General features: G+C 46.7%; 1 protein-coding gene across 1 annotated transcript in view; it reads right to left on the reverse strand.

The window, feature by feature from the left end:
• Positions 1 to 12,060: 12,060 nt before the first annotated feature.
• GNA13 (G protein subunit alpha 13) overlaps positions 12,061 to 25,682 on the reverse strand; it is a 28,310-nt gene continuing 14,688 nt past the window's right edge. The window contains exons 3-4 of the mRNA XM_063409052.1: positions 21,059 to 21,109; positions 12,061 to 16,750 (exon numbers count right to left, since the gene is read on the reverse strand). Coding sequence (XP_063265122.1) covers positions 16,178 to 16,750; positions 21,059 to 21,109 — 624 coding nt within the window. The 3' untranslated portion in view covers positions 12,061 to 16,177. The remainder of the gene's footprint in view (positions 16,751 to 21,058; positions 21,110 to 25,682) is intronic.

Genomic DNA, 25,682 nt, shown 5'->3' on the forward strand with positions numbered 1-25,682 from the left:
CTTTTTCTTATCTCTTTTTCTCTCTTTTTTTTTGAATAATAAACACAGTGAAGAAACTTCTCCTCTGTCCCTGGGTGTGCAGGGGGGAGCTGTCACATGCCACTCCTCCAGCCTGAAGTGGCCCTGCTTTCCCTTGGAATTGGGCAATCCCAGCTCTCCCAGTGAGCTGCCTGCCAGCTCTGGATTAGTGCTGACCTCAAGGGTGCTCTTGCACGGCCTCACCCCGGGAGCCCTGAGCAGAGGGAGCCTTTTCTTCTCCCAGTGGTGCCTGAATTGGTGGCACTCGGGAGCGTTGCCCTCGTGTCTCCCTGAGGAACGCAATCGTGTAATTATTTTATCACCCCTGAATTGCTGAATGCTTTCTCCGTGCCAGGCTGAGCAACTTGTGTATCAAAAATCTACTTTAAAAAAAACAACCCAAAAGCCACTAAATAGCAGATTAGTCGCATTAAAGAGCAATTTTCTCTCCCTCAAACCTAATTTCTTGATATGCCCTTCCCTGCTCAGCCTACCCAGCATCCCCAAACCCTACAAGGAGCAGTGCTGCCACGTCCCAAATACCACTGCAGGCATTAGGTTTGCAAATGTTCTGCTGGCTGAGGGAATCATCACAACACTGATGTGTACTGAGTACAAGCTGTTTCCATTCCGGTTGCAAAAAGTCCTGGAGCAGAGGTGAGCCGTGCATGCGAGCAGAGCAGGCTGCAACGCCAACACCAAAGTCCAGGGAAGATAATCTGTCTCCAAATTCGACTCTGGCTCGCTTACAGCAGTGAACAAACATCATTTGCAACAGTTTCCTCAAAAACAACCCCCTCAAAAAAGGCGTTACAAAGGCTGCACACAGTTCACGTAAATAAAAGCACATTTAACTGGAGCACTATCAGATGTCTCCCTGCACAGGGAGATTTTCAGAGTCGTTTTTTCCCACCTGGTTTAAATTAATTGCCTGTGACCTTCTCTGTTATCCCGGCACAAAGGCATTAAAGCCAGCACAAAACAGGATAAGGACATATTTATTCAGTAGCACTGTACGTGTATTTAGCAGCACAGCAAATAGGAGAGCGTGGGGCAGGACGTGCCTCAGCAATCCTTGGTATTCCTCTCGAAAGGGGTTGTATAAACTCTTGCAGTCAATGAGGCCAGTGCTGGCCAAATGTAAATAGAGGAAATTACACAAGGTCAGCTTGCAAGAGGCCAGAAGCCCTCAGACCGTAGGTATCTGAAGCAGAAGGGAAGCTGGGCTGTGAGGCTGTGCTTGTTGTTTTGGGGACTCTTAGGAACAAAAACACGAAACCAAACAAAAAAGACAAAACCCATTTTTTCATTTGAAATTAAAAGGAAGGGGAACCTCTTGTTCTTTTTTACTTATTTCAACAAGATGACACCAGGTTCTTAAGGGGACAGATGGATCCTCGCAAATAGCCAAACCGGGTTTGGAAAGAAAGCAAAGTAGGTGCTTACAAAACAGCTTGAATGTTTTAACGCGTCCCCTCAGATGTTACTTGTTACCATCTGAGATCATCCTGTTCCAGCTGCCTGTAGTAAACATGACCTGAATTCTCACAGTGATGCAAGCCCAGCAGCAGCCCTCCCTCCACACCTCCTTCCTCCCCAAAACTCATCCTAAAGATGCTGCACAGGCTGGGTGTAGGAAAAAATTTGGTTTTAGGAAAGTGTCCCTTGAACTTCTGGCTTGGTTTGAAGGCTGAGGCAGCCAAGCACTGCTCGCCCAGAGGGGCAAGGACCCTTCAGGAAGGAATTCAGGAGGAATTTCTCCCTGGAAAGGGTGGTCAGGTGTGGGAAGGGGCTGCCCAGGGAGGTGAGGAGTCCCCACCCCTGGAGGTGTCCTAGGGACGCCAGGATGTGGCACTCTGGTTTAGCTGATAAGGTGGTGCTTGATCAAAGGTTGGGCTCGATCTTGGACAGCTTTTCCAACCTTCCTGGTTCCATTCTGTGATCCCATGGAGACTGTGATCCCCCTGGGCACACACAGGGAGGGCTCCTGGGCACCCCCAGCTGCTGCTGGTCCCCAAAGCTGGCTGGCAGCCACCGTGCAGATCCAGACCTCCTCCTCTGGACATGGTGGCTGCAAACCACTGAGTCCTCCCCTCCCCAGTGCCATTCCCATGGACCTTTCCTTGCTGGATTTGCAAATCCACGGCCACACCAGCACAAAGCTCACTCTGCAGATTGCACTAAGTCATCTAATAAATCAAACACAATCCCCCCGCTCCTTCCCACTGCAGTTGTCGAGCTCCAGTTACAACAATTTGTGGTAAAATATTACTCACCAGCACTTTGGCCCGTGTGAGCAGCTCTGCCTCGGAACAGACAGCCCTTAAATCACAGCTTTGTCACAGAAGCCACAAGCATAACCAAAAGTCTCATTACACGCAGACACTCTGAGGAGAAGGCCAAGGAGACAATAGTTCCCCTCGCTTCCCTTTGTCAGAGCTTTCATTAACGCAGTGAACGCTTTTTCTGCTCCATCCACTGCCGGCTGCTGGCCACAGGCAGCCTGGCAGAGGAGCAGCCCAAAAAACCAGCCCCGAGGAGCCTGAGAGCAGCGAGGTGGGGTGAGGGGGTGAGGGCATCACCCTGTGCTCCTGCCCCAGCAGGGCTGGTGCCTCCCCTCTGCCTCTGTGCTCCACTGATTCCCGCTAATCCCCCCCAGTCTGGCCTTGGGCTAGGGGCAGTTACCACAATCAGGGAGTTTAAGCACTTCTGGGCTTTTGCCTTTTGCTGTGCTGTGACAGGTATTTTTATTTTTCACATGTTGCAAATTCCACAACAAAGGGCAAAGGCTTTGTGAAGTTGTACCTGGGGCTTGGGGATGGCAGGGGACAGGCACGGGGGGCCCCAGCACTGCTGGGGGTGGGGGGTTTCCATTCCCACTGGAAACCCTGGCAGCCACAGCACGGCGGTGACATGGGGACACTGTGACACACAGAGTGAGGACACTGTGACACGCACGGTGTGAGGACACTGACACACATGGAGTGAGGACACTGGCACACACAGTTTGAGGACACTGACACACACGGAGTGAGGACACTGGCACACATGGAGGGAGGACACTGTGATGAATCCCTGTGGATGCAGGACAGGCTGAATTCCTGTGGGTGCAGGACGGGGTGCAGCCCTGAGGGTGCAGGACAGGCTGAATCCCTGCGGATTCAGGACAGGCTGAATCCCTGCGGATGCAGGATGGGATGCAGCCCTGCAGGTGCAGGTTGGGATGCAGCCCTGCAGGTGCAGGTTGGGATGCAGCCCTGCAGGTGCAGGACAGGCTGAATCCCTGTGGATGCAGGACAGGATGCAGCCCTGGGGGTGCAGGACAGGATGTGCCTCTGCTGCTCCCACAAAAGCAGTGCAGGGGGACAAGCCAGCCTTTGCAATGCTGGGAACCTGGAAACAGGGAGCAACAGCCTGGAGAGGAACCCCAGAAGAGGCATCTCCTTCCCATGGGCTGCCCTGAAATCACTCCCTTCCCCTCCTGGGGCTGCCAGCCCCGAGCTCACCACCCCTGTACCCAACACAGCCCTGAACACTCGCTGTGCCAGCATCATCCTCACCCCAGGGCTGCTGCCAGAGCCTTATCAGCCCCGGGCAGGCACAGCCCTGCCCTGCCCTGGGGCTATCAGGGCCCACAGACCCTGCTGCCCTGGCCCTGCTCCTCTCCCATGGGTGACAGTGGGGACAAACACCTCTTATTGGCCATTTTCTGCCCAATACCAGCTGCTCATAGCCCAGCCAGGGCTTTGCTGTGCCCACACAGAAAGCTCCCACCTGCACCCACAGAGGCTCCCTGGCCCTGCTCAGCTCCCCCTTCTCAGGCACTCAGCAATTCCCCACCCAGACAAAAAACACGTTAAACAAACTGTGCCTGGCAAAGGGTCTGCAAGCAAAAAAGGGAATTTCTCTGTTTCCTCCCCCATTTGCTGCCCTTCTCCTCCTCTGCCAGAGGCCAGAGCCTCTCCCAGCTTTGGGCAATATCACAGAGAGCCCAGCAGGTGAACCCACTCCCCATCAGCACTCACAGCAAACCCTGCTGCAAACAGATCACCCAAATAATTAAACACAAAACCCCCTTCAAGCTTCAGTTCGTGTTTTCATGGAGACAACCCCACTCCTCCCCAGGGCTACACGGGCAGTGTCACATCTCAAAGGTTTTTATTCAGCCTCCTTTGCACAGCTTTGAGGGAGTGGAGAATTTCAAGCTCAGCGTTTGTCTTCAAGGACCAAACACTGCCCCTGCAGCCTGACCTACCTGTGGAGTTCTCCTTGGCTAAAAGCCCCTGGAGCACAGCAGAGAGTCCAAACTCCTCAGTGTGTGAAGTGGGAACTGGACATAAAACCCTGCATCCATGTCAAATTCTATTTTGTCGACCAAGGAAACAATAGCAGTAAATATTACAATGCATAAATGGTTCCATTTCAAAGGAGTAATTTTTAAAAATGCATCTAGATGTTCTCTGGTGTGGATTTTTAATAGCAAAATTCACATGCTTTAGAGGAGTTAATTGCTCACAGTGTGTGAGGGCAGGAAGGGAGAACAAAAGCAGATCTGTAAAGCTGAGAGCAAAAATTAGCCCTGAAAATTGTGCACAGTGGGAAATCTGCCCTGTCAGCCCGATTTGGGGCCCAGGTACAGGGGAGCCAGCACAGAGCAGGAAATGTCCTACCTGGGAGAGGTAAAGAACAGAATCCTGCCCAAATCCTGGTCACAGCAATTACAAATAACGTCCTGACACAGGAAATTAAACCTCTCACACAAAGCACTCATTAAAAATGCAAACCTGATTAAAAAAAAAAAAAAAAAAAAAAAAAAAAAAAAAAAAAAAAGAGAGAGAGAGAGAAACTATGTAAATAACCTGGATTAAATTCAAAGCATTTTCTCCTGAACATCATGAAATATCTTAGATGCATCCAGACTTGTGTGCTCTCCCTGGAGCCCATGCTCTGGGCAGATCCCACAGCAGAGCCCAGCTCGATTCAGGAGCGTTCAAGAGTGATGAAGACAAACATTCCTGGATGCAGGCAGCTCCAGCACAGACCAAATACTGAGCATCATGTTAGCAACCGGAGTCAGCCAAGAGATACAAACATTAGCTTTCCAGAGAAGAATTTTTAGTGCACTGGTAGTTCCTTGTCAGACTGTAAATTTTAAAATAGTTCATAGTAAATGGCAGAGAGTAACCCTTTAAATACACAAAGTTTTCTAAATATGTTATATTTCAATCCTGCAGCAGCACCTCGAGGCATTTTAATGACCTCTCGTGGTTCTCCTTGAACACTTTTAGGGGTTTTGGTGAACGCATTTGGGGTTCCTGCCACTGCTTCACTATCATCCCTGTGCAGTCCTTGATAATAAGGTTTTCAAGTAATACACAAAATGAAAATGAAAGGAGAAAGCTGAAAGGTTTTAATCTTCATGTTGAAAGACCCAAAAATCCTTCTCTCTCTTGCCTGCATTCTGCTTTTTGTGCCTGAAAACAATAGTTAACAGTGGTGAGGTTTTCAAGCCTCTGAGCAACACAACCCTTCTCCTCTTTCCCCGGATACCCTCTGTAACACCTGCTTCTACTTAACAAAACAAATAAACAGTCACTAACCACAAGTGTAACTCTCCACCACTGACATTTCTTTGCATGTCTCAGACCACAGCTTCCTTTGGAAACCCTGAACTTACGAGTTTCTACAGTTTTTATGTCTGTAAGGCCGTAGAAAGATGAGAAAAACAAGCAAACACACACAGGCAGAAGCTGGTGGTATCTACAGCAACAGAGACACAAAGCAAGGCAGGGGTTGTGAAATGCATCCTGCAAGGAAGTCACAAACCAGGGCTGGCTGCTGGGGGTGACATCCAGTCTCAGGTGTGAGGGGACAGTTCCCAGGCAGAGGTGGCACCAGCAGGGGCCAGGTAACTGCTCCAGGGCCCAGCAGGTCAGGGACAAGGACACATCCAGCCAGGCACAAAGCTCCAGGGAAGCAGAGTGGCCAAAATCCTGCCCAGAGCTGACCCCACTGTGCTGCAGGACACCCTCAGGAGGTCCTGGGAATGCCAAAGCTGCCGGCTCTGAGATGTGCTGCTCACACCATGGCACTGGTTTCTGCAGGGCAGGGCCTGGGCTCTGCACTGGGTGCCACCAGCACGGCCCCAGTGCTGTGGAAGGGAGGAAGGAAGAGGTTGGTGCAGCTCGTGTGACAGCCCAGGCTCCCTGCCCGGGGGTTCTGTCACGTTGGAGACAGTGGCAGCCTCGAGCTTCAGTGTCAGCAGAGGGTCAGGCTGGACATCAGGAATGATTCTTCCTCCAGAGGGTGCTGGCACTGCCCAGTATCCCCAGGGAATGGGCACGGCCCCGAGGCTGCCACAGCTCCAGGAGGGTTTGGACAGCACTGCCAGGATGGGATTGTTGGGGTGTCTGTGCTGGACTTGAATGATCCTTGTGGTTCCCCTCCCACTTACAAGAGTCTATTCTATTCTATTCTATTCTATTCTATTCTATTCTATTCTATTCTATTCTATTCTATTCTATTCTATTCTATTCTATTCTATTCTATTCTATTCTATTCTATTCTATTCTATTCTATTCCATTCCATTCCATTCCATTCCATTCCATTCCATTCCATTCCTAATTCTAATTCTAATTCTAATTCTAATTCTAATTCTAATTCTAATTCTAATTCTAATTCTAATTCTAATTCTAATTCTAATTCTAATTCTAATTCTAATTCTAATTCTAATTCTAATCCATGCCATTCCACACTCTGCCTGGGCAGGGTCCAAGGACTCCAGTCCCATTCCCTCAGGTGTCTGGAGCCCTGTACCCAGCTCCCATCCCTGGCCGTGACGGACCAAACCCAGCCCGGCTCCCCGGTTCCGGAGGGATCAGAGGCGGTGTTTGGGAACATCGTCCGTGCGCTCCCTTCTCCCCCCGCCGCTGCAGCGCGGGGCGGGGGCGCCGCGCTTCACCTGCCGCGGCCCGGGGCAGGCAAGGCGGGAACGGAGGGACCGCCGAGAAGGGGCAGGCCGGGAAGGTCCCTGTGTCCCCTGTCCCTGTCCGCTGCCCATGTCCCCTCCTGTGTCCCCTGTCCCCTGTCCCCTGCCCTGTCCCTGTCCCTGTCCCCTGCCCTGTCCCCTCCGTGTCCCCCCCGCTCCCGCAGCACCGCCGGCTGCGCGGCCCGCGCGCGCCCCCTGCCGGCCCCCCAAGGGGCTGCGGGACAGGGACAGGGACAGGGACAGGGACAGGGACAGGGACAGGGACAGGGACAGGGACAGGGACAGGGACAGGGACAGGGATGGGACAGGGTTGGGACAGGGGACAGGGACAGGGACAGGGACAGGGACAGGGGACAGGGACAGGGACAGGGATGGGACAGGGTTGGGACAGGGGACAGGGACAGGGACAGGGACAGGGACAGGGGACAGGGACAGGGACAGGGACAGACAAGATGGACACGGACAGGGACAGGAGGGACACAGGGACACACGGGACAGGGACACGCCAACGGGGACATAGGGAATTGGACATAGGGGAAGGGGACATGTGGGACTGGGACATTCGGGATGGGGACAAGCAGGGTAGGGACACGTGGGACGGGGACAGGCTGGACAGGGCCACACGGCTGGGGACATGAGCACTGGGCGTGCTGGACTGGTTTGTTCCAGCGTGGATTGACAGGGGATTGCCATTATTAATTTAAAATGTGTGCATGAGGGAGATGGAGCATATTTTATTAATCCAGCTCATTTAAAAGTTTTAAGAGACCTGCAGGAAAGCAGCAGCAAGGGAGGGAGAACTTTGAGGTCTGGGTAATGAGAGCATCGCCCTTTCTAGGAGAGATTTTGGGTAGAATTTGCAAAATTGAGGGGAAAAACATCATTTGTGACAATGCACACTCTCAACCCTGAGCTGAAACCCTCCAGGGAGTTACCTGCCTCCATGCATTTTTCCTAGGAAACATTTTTCCTGTGTTTTCCTCTATAACCAGAGGCTTTCTGGGCTTACTGGTTTGTACAGGTGTCTCAGGAGCAGCATTTCCTCAACACACCCAACAGCTCTTTGGGGTTTTTATTGAATCCAGACCAATAAAAGCTCCAATATTTTCACTTGTGTGATGTTTTTAGTGTTTGGAAGCTTATACAAACACTGGTGAGGTTTGCTGAAGACAGAGGAAGACTTTAACCCATGGTTCCTATAGCCACATATTAATGCTCTATTTTACCCCCTGATAATTTCATTACTTTCTCCAGCATTTCAAAGAGACATAAACCAGGGAAAAGAGGGATTCTGGAATTCTCAGGAAGTGTTGTTAACGTGGTGATTGAGACTGAATTTCACACCTCCCTTTAAGCCTTTAAGGCTCCCTCCAGGAACTGGAAGACCACAGTTAGGTCCTTGCAGTGGTGTCAATCAGCTGAACAAGGAGATTCAGACACAGACCCGCTGCTTTTGCACATGCAAAAATGAAAAAAAAAAATAAAGTGTTTAATAATATTTCACCTTGAGTACTGCAGAGGTGAGAGGAGCAGAAGATGCAATACCACCCACAGGGAGGGACTGGAATGGCTTCTGCTGCAGTCTCAGGCTGGTGTCCCTTCCCCAGGCAGCTTGTAAAGCCCAGAAGAGGATAAAATGAGAAATATCCCCTTTTCTCCTCAGGTTTTGTAAGTGGGCATGGGAGAGAGAGGGAAGGAGAGTCTGTGTGGGTTGTCTGCAAGAACAAAAGAGGAAGTTTTCCCCTTAATTTCAGACAATTTTTCAGCAAATGCCAGACGTGATGTAAGAAGGCTGGTGCTGCTGAACCCTTGCTCAACTTGCCCCCCTGCAAATCCTGATGTTAATAACGCTTTGAAAATGCTGATTTCACTGAAATTCTTTCATTTGCTTCCCTTTTCTTCAGGGAAAATGGAGGCTACAGAGAGAAACAGTCATCAATTCACAGCTGCTCCCAGCTTAGACTCTGGATCAATATAAGAGAATCAGCTCATACAGAAAAAATGCAAAATATTCTTGCCTAGGCAACCCCAGAAAGATCTGTATCACTGATGGATGCTGGCTTTTCTTCCAATAAAAGCTGAAAACAACAGCCAGCCCCCAGGAACAGACTGGGGGTGCACAGAGGAGTTGACCCTCACGTGGGGGTGGCGATGGCACTGCAGGGACAGCCAGAAGCAGGGAGGGATGGAGGGGGGTCACTCCCTGGAGGTTATTCATGGCTGCATCCCAAACTTCACTGACAGGGAATATGATCAGCTCAGAAACAGTCACTCAGCCCCAAAGCAGTGAAGGCTGGCTGGGGGAATGGGGATGTTACACGAGATGTCCTTCTCCTTTTCCCCACTCCTGCTTCCCCTCTGGATCTGATGGAGAGGTGGCTTTTTGCTACGTCACAGATGCTGATCGTGTTCCAGGCTGCAGAGAGGACAGCACAGCAGCTGCAGCCTGGCTAAGAGCCACCCCAGGCTGGCCTGGCGCTGGGTACAACACAGATTTGGACATCAGGAAGGGATCTGGGCTCTGAGATGTTGCCTGTCAATGGGCAGAATCCTGGAAAGGGCATCAGCATCTTTTATACAGGCAAGATCCACTACTGAATACTGGGAGTGGGAAAAGCTCACTTTGGATGCTGTTGGATGCACAGGATCCTGTGTTTCCTCCTGCTCTGCAAGCCCTAAATTAATAAAAACCTTTCGGTCTTCACTGATCAGCATCATCTTAGTGGGTCACTACGTTTCCAGCCATCCAGGCAGAGAAATGGGATTTATTCACGTCCTGGCTCTGCTGACAAACACCTTCCTGCCTCCCCCTGCAGTGCTTCAGATCCCTCCCTGCCCGAGGAGCAGCAAACACGACCTGCTGCTCACAGCTTGGGAGGGCTCAGCTTTAAATATTAACTGTGTGGAGCTGCAGGCACCGTGGCAGCCCCAAACCCAGCGCTGTCAGATCCAGTGCTCAGCAATTAATCAAACCCTCGGCTCCCTGTGCAGAGCTGGGCAGAGGCAGCAGGGACTGCTCTCCCCTCGTGTCTCACTGGGGATGTTTGGGTCATCTGCTGCCTGTGTGCTGAGCCAGGCTGGGGACTGGCTCTGCCATGTCCATGCAATTCACAGCAGGGCTCGCTTGGGGATTGCAGGAGCTGCTCTTAGCAGTGACAGTGAGCAAGAACCCCAGAGCCCAGAAAAACGCTGTTTGTGGGAGCTGCACTCCAGCTGGAACCACTGTCTTGCCCCTCATGTGCACACAAGAAAGCAGAGAAAGGCAATCCAAGAGCATCTGAAGTCAGGCACAAATAAAACACTACTGCCGAGCCTTGTGGGATTCGATCCATCTGGGTTCTTATCAATTTAATCAAGTAATTCCCATTTCACACACACTGAGAACAGTTCAGCTGGTGTGGAAAACACCATGAAAAGTGGTCTGTGCCAGGTGGAGGGGGCAGAAGTACCTCCCTGCCATCACCTGTTCTGTTTTGGAGGGCAAACCCAGCAGGGTCTGTGCCAGAGCAGATTCCTGTCCCATTTCCAGCCGGATTCCCCACGGGATCTCTCTCCTGGCAGCTGCTCCTCAGCACTTTGCCCTCCTCTGCTCCCGGAAGGGACCAAGGTCAGCTCTGAACCCGGCTCCTGCTGCCAGGGGACACCAGGGACACTCTGGGCACAGCCCCACTGCGTTTTTAGTCCCTCCTGTCACCTGTTGTGCAATCACCGAGTCACTTCCACAGGAAGGAAGAGGTTTGAACACCCAGCCGACATTCAGCACTGCAACGAGGTGTTTCAGTAAATCAAAAGTGTTGCAAACGTGAAGAAACTCCACTTGCTCCTGGAAATAAATCTTGGAATGTGCTCTTTTTGTCACTTCTGCTCTTTCCACCACTTCAGATCATCAGTGTGGTGAGGTGATCAGAGCCCAGGATCGCCCAACACCACCAACCCATTCCTAAGAAATTATTAATTATTTATATGTTAATTATTTCATAGAATTACCACAGAATCATGGAATGGTTTGAATCAGAAGGGGCCTTAAAGCTCATCCAGCTCCAATCCCCTGCCATGGGCAGGGACATCTCCCACCAGATCAGTTTGCTCAAGGCTTTAGTCCCCAAAAGCTTCACCAGGTGAAAACAATGCAATTGTATTTGTGATACTTGGATTATAAAACCCAACAAACATGACTTGTTAAGCTGAGCTCTGGATAGGTTTGGTTTAACTCCTCGGGTGGCATCTCAGGAAATGGGATGCAAAAAGAAAGAAAAAAAGGGCTTCAAAGAACCCTGGATTTCAAAGTCAGAGGAACATCAGAGTGTTTGGCTGGTGTGGCTTTTCCAGAGTGAAAAAGGGATAGGCAGGACCTGGAATGGAGCTAAGTTCATCTGGCAGGTTTTGAACTCATTTCAGTGATCAGAGGTGGCTCTGAGAGCATCCAGACTCCAATGCACCCACAGCAACATCCCCAAGAGAATTCCTGCAGTTCCTGTGCTCTGTGAGCAGCCCCAGCACTAACGCTGAGCTGGAGCTCCATAAATTTAGGATTTAGTGTCCACAGCGTGCCAGCCAAAGCCAAGGGCTCCTCTGGAAAATGAAGCATTTCAGGCCTGCAGAAACTGATGAGAAATCAATGTTTTGCTGCAAAATCCTGCTTCACACTGCAGCCAGTGAGCCTCTTCTCCAAGAGACAGAGGCTAGCTTAGTCAAAAAGAGCTAAAAAAACCCCATAAAATCAACTCTGCTATATCAAGATCCATAATTCATCGAGCTTTGTCACAGAACACACCCGAGTGCCATCAATATTTTAAATATTGAGCACAATACTGGCTGTCAAGTGCAAGTCAGCAATTTCCTGGTGCCTCCCTGCCAGGGACAAACTCTTCAGGCCGAGCAGAACCTGGAGGAGCCTTCTGAGCAGAGTTTGTTTGACTCTGTTACATATTTTATTTGAAACACAAGATGTGCTTGCAGGAGCAAACCAGCTGGGCTTTGCCAACCAACAAAGAGTCAGGCTGGCTGCCTCTGCTCATTTTTAAACAGAAAAAATGATTTCATCATACCAACATGAGGCTGTATATGTTTATTCAGTAATTTTTGTACACAAGGCCAATATTAAGAGCTGAAAGGCAACACTTTTTGGAGAGTATGTACAGAGCAATGTACAAGCAAGTGGAAGAGGTTTGAAACTATGAATTGACTTAACTGTTTTATAAAAAAGAAGTGATGCTTTTTCTTCTAAGACCGCCCTTGGAAATAACTTATTGCCAATCTTAAAGCAAGGAGAGAAAAAAAAAAATTTACAATAAAAAGTAGTCCCTGGAAAGTTTATAAAAAGTTAAACATATAAAATTGTAAGCCACAAACATTTATACAAAGCTAATACAAATCTTGGTTTTGTTAGAGATCTATGAGGTTGTTATAAAATATATTTTTACATAAAGGCTTCACATAAGGTAAGCTCTCACTGCTACTGAAAGCGCAGGAAAGCGGTTTTAAATAGTCTGCAATTCAACTTATTTTCAAGTACAACGCAAAGAAATTGCAAAATGGCACTGTATTGCAATGCTGTGTCATTAAAAACTACGTTAATGGTACCATCAGAGAGACAAGACCTGTAAAGTGAACTGGTGAACGATTGGCATGGCAGGAGCTTCCCGAGGGGGTGGAACAGGAGGGGAAAATGAACTTTCTGAAGGAGGAGAGGAACTGCCAGGGGGGCAGGAGGGGCAGCTCGGGCAGGGGCAGGGGCCTGGGACACCCACCCACCCCACTGCTGCTGCATAATGCTGAATTTAAAGCTACTCACAAACCAGCCCCATCAACAGCCCTTGGGATCAGCTTGACTTTTTTTTTTTTAAGAGCAGTTATCTTGGAAGAAAGCTGAAGTTTCACACAAACTGATGGCTTATGCTCCCACACACAACACACAGAAAAAAACCCAGTAATGTTGTTAAAGCCCTGATGAACAGCCACAGTTTTTAGGTATCAATCATCTCAGCTGAACACTTTGCAGCAGGGAACAGTCACTAAAACACCAATTTCACCTTCAAGTACAGCTTGCACAGGACAGTGGTTTATCTCCATACAGTCAGTGATCTTTAGAACACAGCTCACTCCAGCAAAGAGAACTAAGGAATTTTTAGGAAACTTGATTTTCTGGGACACTTCACTTTCTATCTGCTTTTCCACCTTCACTAGGAATACATCCCAACCTTGTACCACAGACCGGTTTCCATGAGGAAGCTTCACTCTCACCAGCAAACTGTGATTCTGGTTGTTTCAGGACAAAACTCAGCCTGTTCAGAGCATCAACCCTTCAGCTCCTGCACCAGATTTATGTCCTGCTATAAACAAATGATATTTAGAAACAAATCTAACAGGAAATCCAACAGTCCAAGGTGTGCTCCATTCAGGGAGCTCATGAAGAGTGAGCCTGAAGATGGACAAGGGCGTGGATTTGGGGTTTCTGGCTGTGGGATAACACAGGACCCATGTAAACAGGAACATCCAGGGGCGTTGCCTCACCCCTCTCATGAGCTGGGAGTGGCAAACCCGAGTGATTTGACTCAGTTATTTCATTCAAACAATTCATTTCTGCCTGAGATTTATATAGTGCTTTATCTACCAGGGCCTACAAGTGACCCAGCATTGGGGTCCCCCTCGCTCTCTCCCAGGCCCTGGGGTTCACAGGAGAGTGATCTGAAAGGATTCAGAACAGGGATTTTTGTGGTGGTTCTGGGGAGAAGCTGCTGAGGATTTCCCCACTTTAGCTAAGGTCAGAAGTACCCAGTGATTTGCTGATCCTGGCTACATCCTTGGACTGACATCAGTTTCAAGGATCTTCAGTAAATTGACAAAAAATTCATCAGCACTTCACATAAATTACACAAATCCCTGGTACTCACCCCATCATCCACTACCATCTTTAGTCTTTCCTGCAACCATCTGGTCTGACACCCTCCAAGCACCTACTGCAGACCTCTCCAAATCAACTGTTTTAACCAGAGAGAAGTCTCTGTTTTGAAAAGACTCTTGTTCAGACAACTGTCACCAAAAGAAAAAACCCAACTCCTCCTCCTGTTGAGAACCAAGGGTATGGATTTGTTTTCTGCTTTCCAAGCTGGACTTGGAGGCCACCAGAGGTTTGTGTCTGCTCATGGAGCATTTATAGCCCCAAGGAGAACTGCTCCCATCACAGGTGTGTTGTTCAGTCCTTGGAAGAACCTCACCAGCCTTTCCTGAGGTCCCTGCTTCATACTCCTTCTTGAATTGCTCACATATAACCTGAACACACCACATCAGAAATAATCCATTTCCAGTAGAGGCAAAATCTACATTAAATATCCCCATCCAAGATTCTATTAACCCTCCTGACATCAGTGCTGCATCCAGACTTCAGGATTATGTTTAGACTCTGCACTGTGACTTCTCCCAAGCTCTTTTCAGAATTCCTTCCTCATTAAACAGTGCCTGATGGCCAGAATCGCAGACTAACCTATGACTATTCACTGGATGATATAAAAAAATAGAGGTCTTTCAAAGAACCTAACTAAGTAAAAAAACACTATTTCCCTTCTACTGCCAGGAGAACGAGGTACAGAGATGTTAATACAACTTACAATCACAGTAAGTAAAGGCTAAGTTCAGGAGACAGGCAGCTTTCCTATGTCCTGGCAGGGCCACTGCTCCCAGCAGTGACACCCCTCATGTCACCCCTGGCTCACGGGATGAGAATAAAAATGTATTCAAGGATTGGCCACCAGCACGATCCACAGGAATTGGCCAATTCCATGGGGCAGAGTGGCAGCTGAACTGCCCACACCACACTACAGCCTGGGGGAAACATGGCAGGGACACTGATTTTTATATCACAATCTCACTCTCTTTGCAGTGTGCTGTAGGGTAAATCAGGATTGATTTTCACTATTTTTCATTATTATTATCATTTATTTTTTTAATCACATGGCAACGCTAACAACTCCTCTTAAGAAAATGAAACAAAATTGCAAAAGGACTTTGGATAAAACAGTCACAAGCAGCACTCTGGAAGATGCTGTGCAACATATTTAGCTCAAGTACACTTAGGATTGCTTAGACCCAACTGGAAAGTCTCAGAAAGAACCTCATCAGCTGAAGCACATTCTGCTGGGACACAGTTTTTAATTTTTCAGAGGAAAACATTCATCTGCACGGTGTCAGCTACACAAGGCCTCTGCTGGAAATTCATAAGGCCACTGAAAATGCCAGAGGAGGACAGAACACAAGGAGGCACTTAGGTTTGCAAGTCCTTCTCTCCATCACCAAATGCTCCTGACTCACAGGAGGCACCCGGGAAGGAGGCAGGGGGTTCAAATAAACCAGTGCTAAGGTAAAGCGCTTCCAGAACAGGTAACATCTGCTACCTCCAGGTAACACCTGCTCAGTGAGGATAAAAAACACAAGCTGGGCTTGCTCCCAGTTTCCCACACCAGAATGCCAAGAGGGTTGATCAGAGTGCTCTGTGCTTTGCCATGGCTCCAGGACAGGTCTCTGGAGTGGATCTGTGCCAACTGCTAATCCCTCATCCCTGGACTCAGAACTTCCTGATATTTCTGAAATCCTGATCTGAAGGACTTTGGAAGCATCTCCTATTCCAAGCCAATGCCATGATTTATACTTAAACAGGAAGCACGTTGCACCCAGGAACATGCGCTTCAAAGAGATGATTCCAGCAAGGGATTTGATGGGATTTCTAACCAAAAATAGACCTGAGAAATCATAAGTCAGCTATGGTATCACAGTCTTTACAATGAAGTTAGATGTGAAAAGTTTCTCTCTCCCCTCCCAACTTAAATTACTGCCACAGTCTAATAATTGCAACGATTTCATTGAAGTTTCAGCTTGGAATTCTGATTTTCTAGGATAATACACATGTTTGTAAAAGGTCAAATTTACCACTTTACAGGTAACTTAGCCATAGGTCTCCTATAAAATTACAACTTGGGTCAACTTGAAGCTACACTGGAAGAGATTAAGCCTGAATTTCTGCAGAAATTGGCAATAACGTGTTCAGCAGCAGCTTTTAGCCACATATCAAGAAGTCTGACAGGATCTGGATTTCTCTACTCCTGCTGTAAACTTCTAGGTAAAAAAAAAAAAAACAACACACAAGAGTTACTGAAATAAACCAGTCTTTTTGCACATCACTGTAACATCAGCTGCTTGAGGTTGTCGTGCAGGATGGTATCCTTAACATCACGGAAAACTAGCCGGATGTTCTCTGTGTTAATAGCAGTGGTGAAGTGGTGGTACAGGGGCTTCTGCTGCTGGTCCCGGCGTTTCGTGCGAAAACAATCCACCAGGAACTTTTGGACATCTGCTAAGCAGTGGGGATCCCCTTCAAACTCCGGGAAATAGTCTTTGATGCTGACTTTCTGTACTTTTTCCTCAAGCAAGTCCGTCTTGTTTAAGAAGAGGATGATGGAGACGTTGCTGAACACCCGGTTGTTGACTATCGTTTCAAAAATGTTCAGGGACTCGGTGAGGCGATTCGTCTGCCGGTCCTCCATGAGCACTTGGTCAAACTCACTGGAGGACACGAGGAACAAGATGGATGTGACGCTGTCAAAGCACTCGAACCATCGCTTCCGCTCCGACCTCTGCCCGCCCACGTCGACCATCTTGAAAGGGACATTCTTGATTTCAAAGTCGTACTCGTGGATGCCTTTGGTGGGCCTTCGTGCCAGCAGGATGTCTTGCTGCGAGGGAAGGTAATCCTACAAAAATAAGGAGAGTTTTTGGATTAGGATATGATCGTGGGTATGGGCGCAGCTGAGCTGCAGTGGAGAGAGCAGCTTCACAAAGTTTTCCATTAAAAGATATCAATGTGGATTTCCATGCTCTCATTGGAGCTTTTGGGAAAGAGCTGGAGCCCAAAGCAGCAAACACACCCATTATTAAATCAGAACGTGTACCCCAAAGAACTCAAGCTTTCCCTGTGCCACGTGACAAGGATCCACAACCAACCTTGGAGGTGAACAGCAATCCCTCCTCCAGTTTTCCTCACTCTGGATCACTTCATGCTTCCTTCATTTCCTTCCCACAACGCTGGCTGGTAACACTTCAATGCAGCAAATGGGTTCTAAAACAGCTTTCCCAAACCAGTAACTCTGGGATATCCCATGCCAGCTGTGGGCTCTCCATTCCTCCCATGCTCTCCTGCAAAGTGCATGACTGCTCCCAGAAACAAACCAGCTGCTCCACTAAATAACCTTAAAGCAATCAATTATGCCTGAAAACTAAAACCTAAGCAACTTCCTGTGTTTGTGCCTTGCATCTTTGCCTCCTGCTGTATCAGTGCACTCTGGTGAGCTCACACTGCCTGACTCTGCCCAAAATTTACTGTGCAATGAGCAGAACAGGGGAAGAAACAGAGCTGGGGCCAGCAGTGCCTTTCCAGCCTGGGGGGCACAGGCAGCTGTATCCTGGAGTTCTCCAGCCCACCTTTCCTCAGAATTTAAGAGGCATTCAAGAGACTAATTTTATTTATTGTTACATGAACACCATCAATGGATGCAGATGCTCCAGGAAGAGGAATTCTTTTTAGTCAGCTTTTGAAATTCAACACTCGGATTGGGGATTTCTTCATTCCTAGAATTACACTTCTGTCTATGGTCCAAGGCTTTCTGTTACCTGCAAAGTGCATCTCTACCACATCTGCCTGTGCCGGGCTTTAAAACTTCGTTGTTCACTTGTTATGGAAATTCTTCTTCACCATTTCAGAGAGCACAATTTAGGTTTTAGAATTTCAGTCTCTCCTTAAAAAGTGAATGATCTATGATCTTCCTTTGACAGTGCCAGTTCCCACACTTGGAGCTTTTATAAAGATGTGTAAGACCATGGTGCAGAAAGTCTGATTCACCTAGTCAGCTGGGTGGGGGAACAAGCACACAGCACCATGGCTATTTCTGAACTTTTATCCCAAGTTTAAAGTAGCTGGGCAAGTTCAAACCACAAAAATAAAATTTAAAAATCATGAAGTGAGGACAACATTCCAAAAACTCTACGATCACTTTGCTTTGCCCTGTAAGTTCTAAAGTGAAACCAGAGAGGGCTGTGTCTGAACTCCGGGTTCCTTTTCCTGAGCTGCCCATGACTAAGGCACTGATTTTTATCGTGGCACGAATTACAAAGCAGCTCTGAAGCACAGGCTCTCCACCCTGCAGCCTTTGCTGCAGCACTGTTACACATCCAAACCCCACAGCACCAAAATCTGGAGAGCAGAACTGCCAAAGCAACATCTACTCCCCTCCAAACTGACCAGAAGAGGTGCTGCCACCCCCTTATCTGATTAATAAACTTTAAAGGCTGATAAGACTTTTCCCTTTGTTAACTGTATCTTGGGTCTTTTGTACTGAAATGATAGAGAAGAAAACAATCAGCAAAAGCAGTGCAAGGACTGTATGAAATGTCACTGGGCACATGTGAAGGGATTCTGAGCAAAGCTGACTGTCAACAAGTAGGCAAGAGGTTCAACACTCACTGCAGCTTCCAAATGGGAATGTATATTCTTCTGTTTTTCAGGAAGTTAGCCTCAATTTCTCAGAACAAAACCAAAAGGTCTTAGGAAAGCTCAGGAGTGACTGAAATTACTAAATTATGTCAACAAATAAAACCTACTAATATAATAGGCAAAGCCACATGCACCTTCAATATTGAAACAAGGGCACAAAGCAAACTCTCCAGGGAGTTGGCCTGTAATGTTTATTCAGTAAAGCTTTTAAGAACAAGGAGCTTATCCCCAGAATTCCTGACAAATTTCCTCTATGAATACTATTACTCATTGAAAATTCCTTCCACACTTGCAGCCACAAAGAGAGTCCTTTCAAGTGCTTTCCAATTCTGCACGCACAGAAGACCTACCACAGAACTGGGAATCCTCAGGGTCCCTCCCAACCCAAAGCATTCCATGTTTTACCCTGGATATTGGCTACTGTGATCCAACAGGCAGCAAATGAGGGCTCTGTGAGATCAGTGCTGGTAGCCAGCCACCATCTGGCTCCAGGAGACCAAACATAACAATTCCCAGGAACTCTCCCAGTATTTTAGTTATTTTTCTGAAGGACAGCTATGCTTTCTCCTTCATGTCCACATCCTTGGAACACAAGCAGCTTGCCCCTTTCTCAGTGCTGTCCCCAAAGACTGCACCATCAGGTGAGTATTTTCCTTGGATGGCACTGAGTATTATTTTCTAAGTTCTTTCAGTGTTTTCCCATTGTCAATAAGTGGTTTTTTTCCCCTCAAGCATCCTCACATTGATGCTGATTTGGAACATGTGCTTTCTTCCTGATTTTCCTATCTCCTTTCCTCAAATTCACTTCAGTCTGCTTCTTCTAAAGGAGTTCCTTTGGTTATCAGTAGCTCTTTTGGCTATCACATCACTGTTTGCCTAGTTCAAATTCCAATTTAAGGCATGACTAAGATCCAATCACAAGATGGAAAGCCAAGTCTCTCTGTGAGGTATTTGGGATACATACAGTCTGCACTGGCAGCTGAAATAGCAACACACAGTTGCAAGGAATCCAGGAGATCCCACGCATGTCTGCCTGTCAGATACTCTTACTTTGCTGATCTGATTAAATCTGAACACGAAGTTCTTTTCCCTCAGTGCTGTTATCAGCTCCCTTTTGGCAAGAGGCACAAGAATTGCAGATCTATGTGTTTATAAGCAGTTTAGTTGCAAGTCAGCCCAGTTGCATCAGATAAGAACAAATACTTTTATTTACAATTTGGGGAAACAATCATTAGACAATCTTGCATATAGATAAGAATAAACCAGAGGAACCTATCAAATCTTTCACTAACAAAACTTAGCTAGTGCTTTTTTCCTCAAAGACTTAACATTTTTACAACAGCAGACCCTGATGAGTGCCTCTGATTCTCAACACCATTTGGTCCAACTTGAAGCCAGAAAAGCTGTAATTCACAACCCTCCCACAGCAACATCAGACCTGCAGTAAGTGTGTTTATGTATAAAAATATTTTAAAAACCCAGCTACTAAGTTTCACACTTTAATCAAAGAACAGACCAAAGTTTCTCCATGAAGAACTCTGAAATGGACCTGCAAAATTCTAGCCAATATTGTTGGGGAAAAATCCAAGCCCTGTGAAACTTAAAGGCACTGGATTCAAAGACCATGAGAAATCCAGCACTGGCACAAAGTTCAGCAGTTCATTAGAGTAGGTGCAGTTCTCCTCCTAAGCACAAGTCTTATAACTCAAGACCAAATCCAAATTCAGAGATCAAATGCTGGAGATCTCAAGCCAGAGATCTGGGAAGCACAATGTGCTTTAGTTAGAACAATGACCGTTCAAAGCTGAAAACCAGTCTGGCTTAAAATTTCATCTGTTAAAAAGAAAATTGAAATTAAGCATGATGTAACAGAGTTTCTCTGAAGTGGTTTGGATTCCTTCATGTGTTACCATCAGCTGGGAATGACCATGGAGAAACTGCCTCCCCACAGAATTCAAGCACAATATTAAAACTCCTGTTTTAAAGGCAGTTTTTCCACAAGCCACTCCTGCAATGCACAACTGATGAGCATCAGCAGATACCTTCGTTATTCAAGTGCTAATTAAGAGTTCTATAAAAAAGTGTTCTACAGAATAGACTTTATTCTTTACTGAGTTTATATTACAGTAGGTATTACTGGAAGGTGCCACTGACCTGTGACTGATTTAACTCAGAGTTCCTAACTGGACACATAACCCCAAACCCAGTCGTTTTCAGATGTCATTTCGTGTTGAAAAGCTACTTTAACAGTCTCCTGCCTGGCCAAACATTTTAAGTTGTTTTTTGTTCAATTTTGACAGAAGGTTTATTTCCAGAAAGTCTCCTGGCCCTTGCGTTGCCCTGTGTTTTTGACATGTCAGTGATGAACTGCTGAGATAATGCGACAGTCCAAGTTAACTAAAGATAAAGTTATTGGAGTAGACACTAATTATATTTCATCTATTTAAAATCCAGAGATCACAAAGACTACTTAAAACTCAAGACTGGAAAGAAAAATAAAAAAAGGACTTACTTGTTCTCCAAGTTTATCCAAGTTGTCCAAGAAATACTTTACAGATTCCCCCTAAAAACAAATCAAACAGTTATTTAAATAAGCGACATCCTTGATCACAATAGTTTACATTCTGAAGTCCAGATCATTTATCAAAACCTACATTTAAGCATTGTAAGCTTTAATCACTGCCATTTTTAAAAGCAGCTATCCTAAGAACACAACTGATGATTTATTCTTAGGTCAGTTAATATTTAAGCTTAAAAGCATAAAAGGCACATTTATAATAGTCACATTCTTTCCAAGTTTAGACTTGATAAATAAATCCAAATGTTATCCACAGGGAGCATCAATGAAGCGGCCACACCTTCGTTATGAAAAGAAACACTCAACTCCTCTGAGGCTCTGCAGAGTGTGCACACACAGGCATTCAGGTACAGGCATTAATCACCAGAGAAAGTTCATTTATACTGCAGTGCCACAGGACTCATTCCCACAGGTACTTCCCCGGAGCACAGAGTGATGAGGAGAACACAGGATGAGAAACCACAACAGACAAAGCATTTTACTCAAATTTCCCATCAGACACCAAGCTGGGCCAGAACATCTCACTGTGAGTGAACAGCAGAGCTCCAGGCTGCTGTGCATGATATCAATTTACTGCCCAGGTTTATCTTCTGGAGTCAAGTCATCCCTGTGCTGGCAAAGGGTAACTGCAGTTTTTAATCCCTCCAGTAATGTGGAACTAATGATTTTTTCATGCTAAACCTGAAGCACAGTCAGCCCTGCAGAAGTCCATCAGGGTGCTGGGATTAAGGAGGAATTCTTCCCTGGATACTGTTGCACCTGAGTTCACTTGCAATGGGAATGTACTGATGGAATTCACTGCAGAGGAAAGCATCTTTTAAAGGTTCTCAGCATCCTCACAGAAGCACAGATCTGCTTCCTTTTGGAAGCTCTAATTACCAGCTGTAACTTACACATTTTACAGTAAGTGCAGAAAAGAAACCATATGTGTTTTCACTCTGCAGGTGGAAGAGCAGGAATTCAGACTGAGCTTTCTTGATGAGAAAATCAAGCAGCATCTGAGGCTGGGGTGACTACACCTAATCCAGACAAGTGAATTAGGACAGGAGCTACACCCTGATAATGACTTCCCCTCGCTTCAATCTGAACTCTGCAAACTTATCTAGGGGAGAATATAAACCTCATTATTCAACTGTGTCATCTAAGCATCTATCCTGAGCATAGGGTAAATAACAGGCCAAAAAGGGTTCTGGCAGACACATCAGCAAGGCACCTTTGCAAATTTTCCAGGCACTAAAATAAGTTACATAATAGAGGTTAGATACCACACCTTTAAGTGTGCAATTTGAACATCACCGTTTAATGAGGCAAGACTGGGGCTCTGGTTGGAACACGCCTCGTGCTCGACACACCTGCAGGGAGAGCCCAACACACCTCTGCTACCTTATTTTACCTCCTGCTTTTCTCTGGGGTGACAAACTGCAGCAGGAACACCATTTCAGTAGCACACAGCAGCAACTGCATGCAGTGGCAGCAGTATTGGATCTTTCCAGCATCCATTCTAGCCTAAATAAGGTGTACAGGGAAGAGCATTCCTACTTCACAGAAAATCAACAACCCTGATGCATGAATCCATCAAACTTCCCAAGGAGCAACAGGATCAGAATTCAGACCTTCCAAGTGCTAAAGCCACTGTCTGTAGTCGAATGCTAAGGCAAAATAAAATTTAAGGTCAGATTTAATTTCTTTTTAAGGTGGCAAGAGGAGCTGGCAACCTTCCCTGCCCCACAGGCTGGCTACATACCAATCTGGCAGATTTCAGACTCAGTAAGTGCAGGTATTTATTCTGGAATACCTGGGCCTCAGAGGCTGAATTTGTGTGTGTGTGCGTACAAACATGAATTTTAATCCCAGACAGCTTTTTTATACGACTTACAGCAATACCTACTCCCTAAAGAAGCATTAACTCTGCAGTTAATGTGGAAGTTACTACCTCTCCTTTAGGTTCCAGGGCTTACAGCTACTGCAGTGGATCAAGCAGTTGGAGCAGACAAGCAAACCACAGCCTGGAAAGGTCACAAAACATCCCCACAAGCAGCTTTCCAAAAGAGGGGATTTCCTGAAATCACAAATGGAAAACACACAGGCCTGCAGCGACAGCAGCACTCCAGAGCCACGCGTCCAACAGCAGTCAGGGAACACTGAGATTCCAACCCCACTTCTAGGCTGTCACCTATCACAGCCAAAGGCAGACAAACATCAAGGTGGCCATGCTGAAACCCAAGAGACTGAACTATTAAATCCATCAGTTACAACATACACAGCTCATTAACAGAGACATTCCAGCCTCCCTCCTCCACACCATGGGCTCAGCTGCTTGGGTTCTCCCCTCATAAAAATCTGTTCAGACAGCAAGTGATGTGGACATGACTCAACTCTGTAACCAGGACAAAAGTTGTTCATTCAGTGTTTTTTACCAATCTGCATACTTATTAAAAACCTAGAACAGCTTCACACTCATCATCTCCTCTTCCATCCCACTCCAGCCACCCAACCACACCACAGAGCCACAACCCAGGGCCCTGACCAGTGGTAACTTTCTCAGTCCTGGACATGTTGCTATCTGCAGGCTGAGCTCTGCTAACTACAGACACTCTTGAACAGCAAACTACCTCTGATTGTTATCAGAATGCACCACTGGAGAACCAGAGAGTTTTGACCCATTTAAACAAGTTTCAAAGAGGCAGCACTACAAAGCAGCCGAGCTTCAATCCCTTCCCAAAGGGTGAAGTTTTTTATTTTATCCAATAATGAAGAAAAACACTGAAAAACTCGGCACATAACAACCAAGGAAAGCCTTAATGACACCTATTTTTAAAAATCAGTGAGAAAAGGATCCTTTCACATCCCTGTACAACAACAGCCCTAAAGACAGATTCTGTGTTAGGCTGCTTTTTCTTGGAGTTACAGAACCAGCTCCCACTCAGTAAATCCATGACAGTGACCATGTTTAAATAGCTGTATTCAACAGCTGTCACCTAAAATTTCCCTTCTGACAAACTGTAAACTCTCTGGTTTACCCAAAATGACTGGAAAAAAAGAAACTGGGTTTCCCCACTCTGTCCCACTAACGCCAGTGTGGCTCACCATGTCCAGCCCTGCCACGTGGCTGCTTAGCAATCAATTTGTGGTGTCATGCCACAAAGGAGCCACACCAAAGGCAAAACCTACAGAGAAATGAGAAACTGAAGGATCTGCCCCCATTAAAACCCCCGCAGCTCTCCATTACACTCCTGTTGTCTTCACACCCAGGTTCTGTGAGTACATAGGACGGAAATTTAAAGATTAGCTAAAAATACAGTGATGCCCCCAGCACAGGAAGGACCTTGACCTGCTGGAGGGAGTCCAGAGGAGGCCACTAAGTTGATTACAGAGATGGAGCACCTCTCCTACGAGGAAAGGCTGAGAGAATTGGGAATGTTCAGCCTGGAAAAGGGAAGACTTTGGGGCCACCTAACTGTGGCCTTCAGTACCTGAAGGGAGCATCCAGGAAAGAGGGAAAAACTATTTACAAGGGTCTGGAATGAGAAGACAAGGGACAATGGCTTCACACTGACAGAAAGTGGAGCCCAACTCATCCCCTGCCCACTTCCCTCTCCTGCACTTCAAGTACAGCCCAAAGATGCCAATACAAGGACAAAACCCAGCACGGGCTTGGGCACACGTCTCAAATGAATATTGAATGAATATAATGTAATGAATAAAGCAAACTTCTTGAGCACATCCCAATACAGCAGAATGAGCAACCCACACATCAGCTTCAGAGCCCTTCTGGTGTTACTAGAGGGTGCTTTGGCTGTTTAAAACTGTGTTAATTTATACCAGGATATTAGATTTTTAAGCAGTCCCTTCTGAATGCTTGAGAAAGATGCCCTTTTTTGTTCAGATGGAATATGCACATCTCAGCTGTGACCCTTCAGCCTCCCCCTGATTCAGAAATGCATGTAAACCACAGGAAGTTGACTGTTAAGTAACTTTATTCATAACTGTCAACTATTCCATTTTCAGAAAGGTTTGAGTCAAATCAGCCTGTGCCTCCTGGAGCCTTGTGATCCTCCCTGAGAGAGCCAAGTCACTGCATCATGAATGTACAAGAAAACACTGAAATCTTACTCCCATCAAGGTTCCTGACGTTACCACAACAGCTTCTCCTACAGCTTTGCATTTAACTGCTTGTTAAATGAAATATCTCCAGTTTTCTAATTCCTTCTTTTTACAAAGACATGGTTACAGCAGAGTTGTCATTTAGATGTAGCCTACACCTGATGGTGTGGCCACCTGCAGTAAAACAGAGCAGGTATCTTTTAAAAGCAAAACACAGCACAAAGATCAGTATCTGGTTACTGCCTAAAGCAAAGTAACCATAAAAATATTTCTGAGGGAGAGAAGGGAAAAAAAAAACCTTACATGAAATACACACCAGATGAACACATCTTTTAAACCCAGGAAGCACCAATTTATTTGGTTTCCATGAAAACAATGTCAGCAATCTAAATATGATTTGTTGAAACCTTAGCATAGCTAAATGGCTTTTTAGCTCTTCAAGGGGATCAGGGAC

This window comes from Prinia subflava, chromosome 12 (assembly GCF_021018805.1).
Source record: "Prinia subflava isolate CZ2003 ecotype Zambia chromosome 12, Cam_Psub_1.2, whole genome shotgun sequence".
Classification (NCBI taxonomy): domain Eukaryota; kingdom Metazoa; phylum Chordata; class Aves; order Passeriformes; family Cisticolidae; genus Prinia; species Prinia subflava.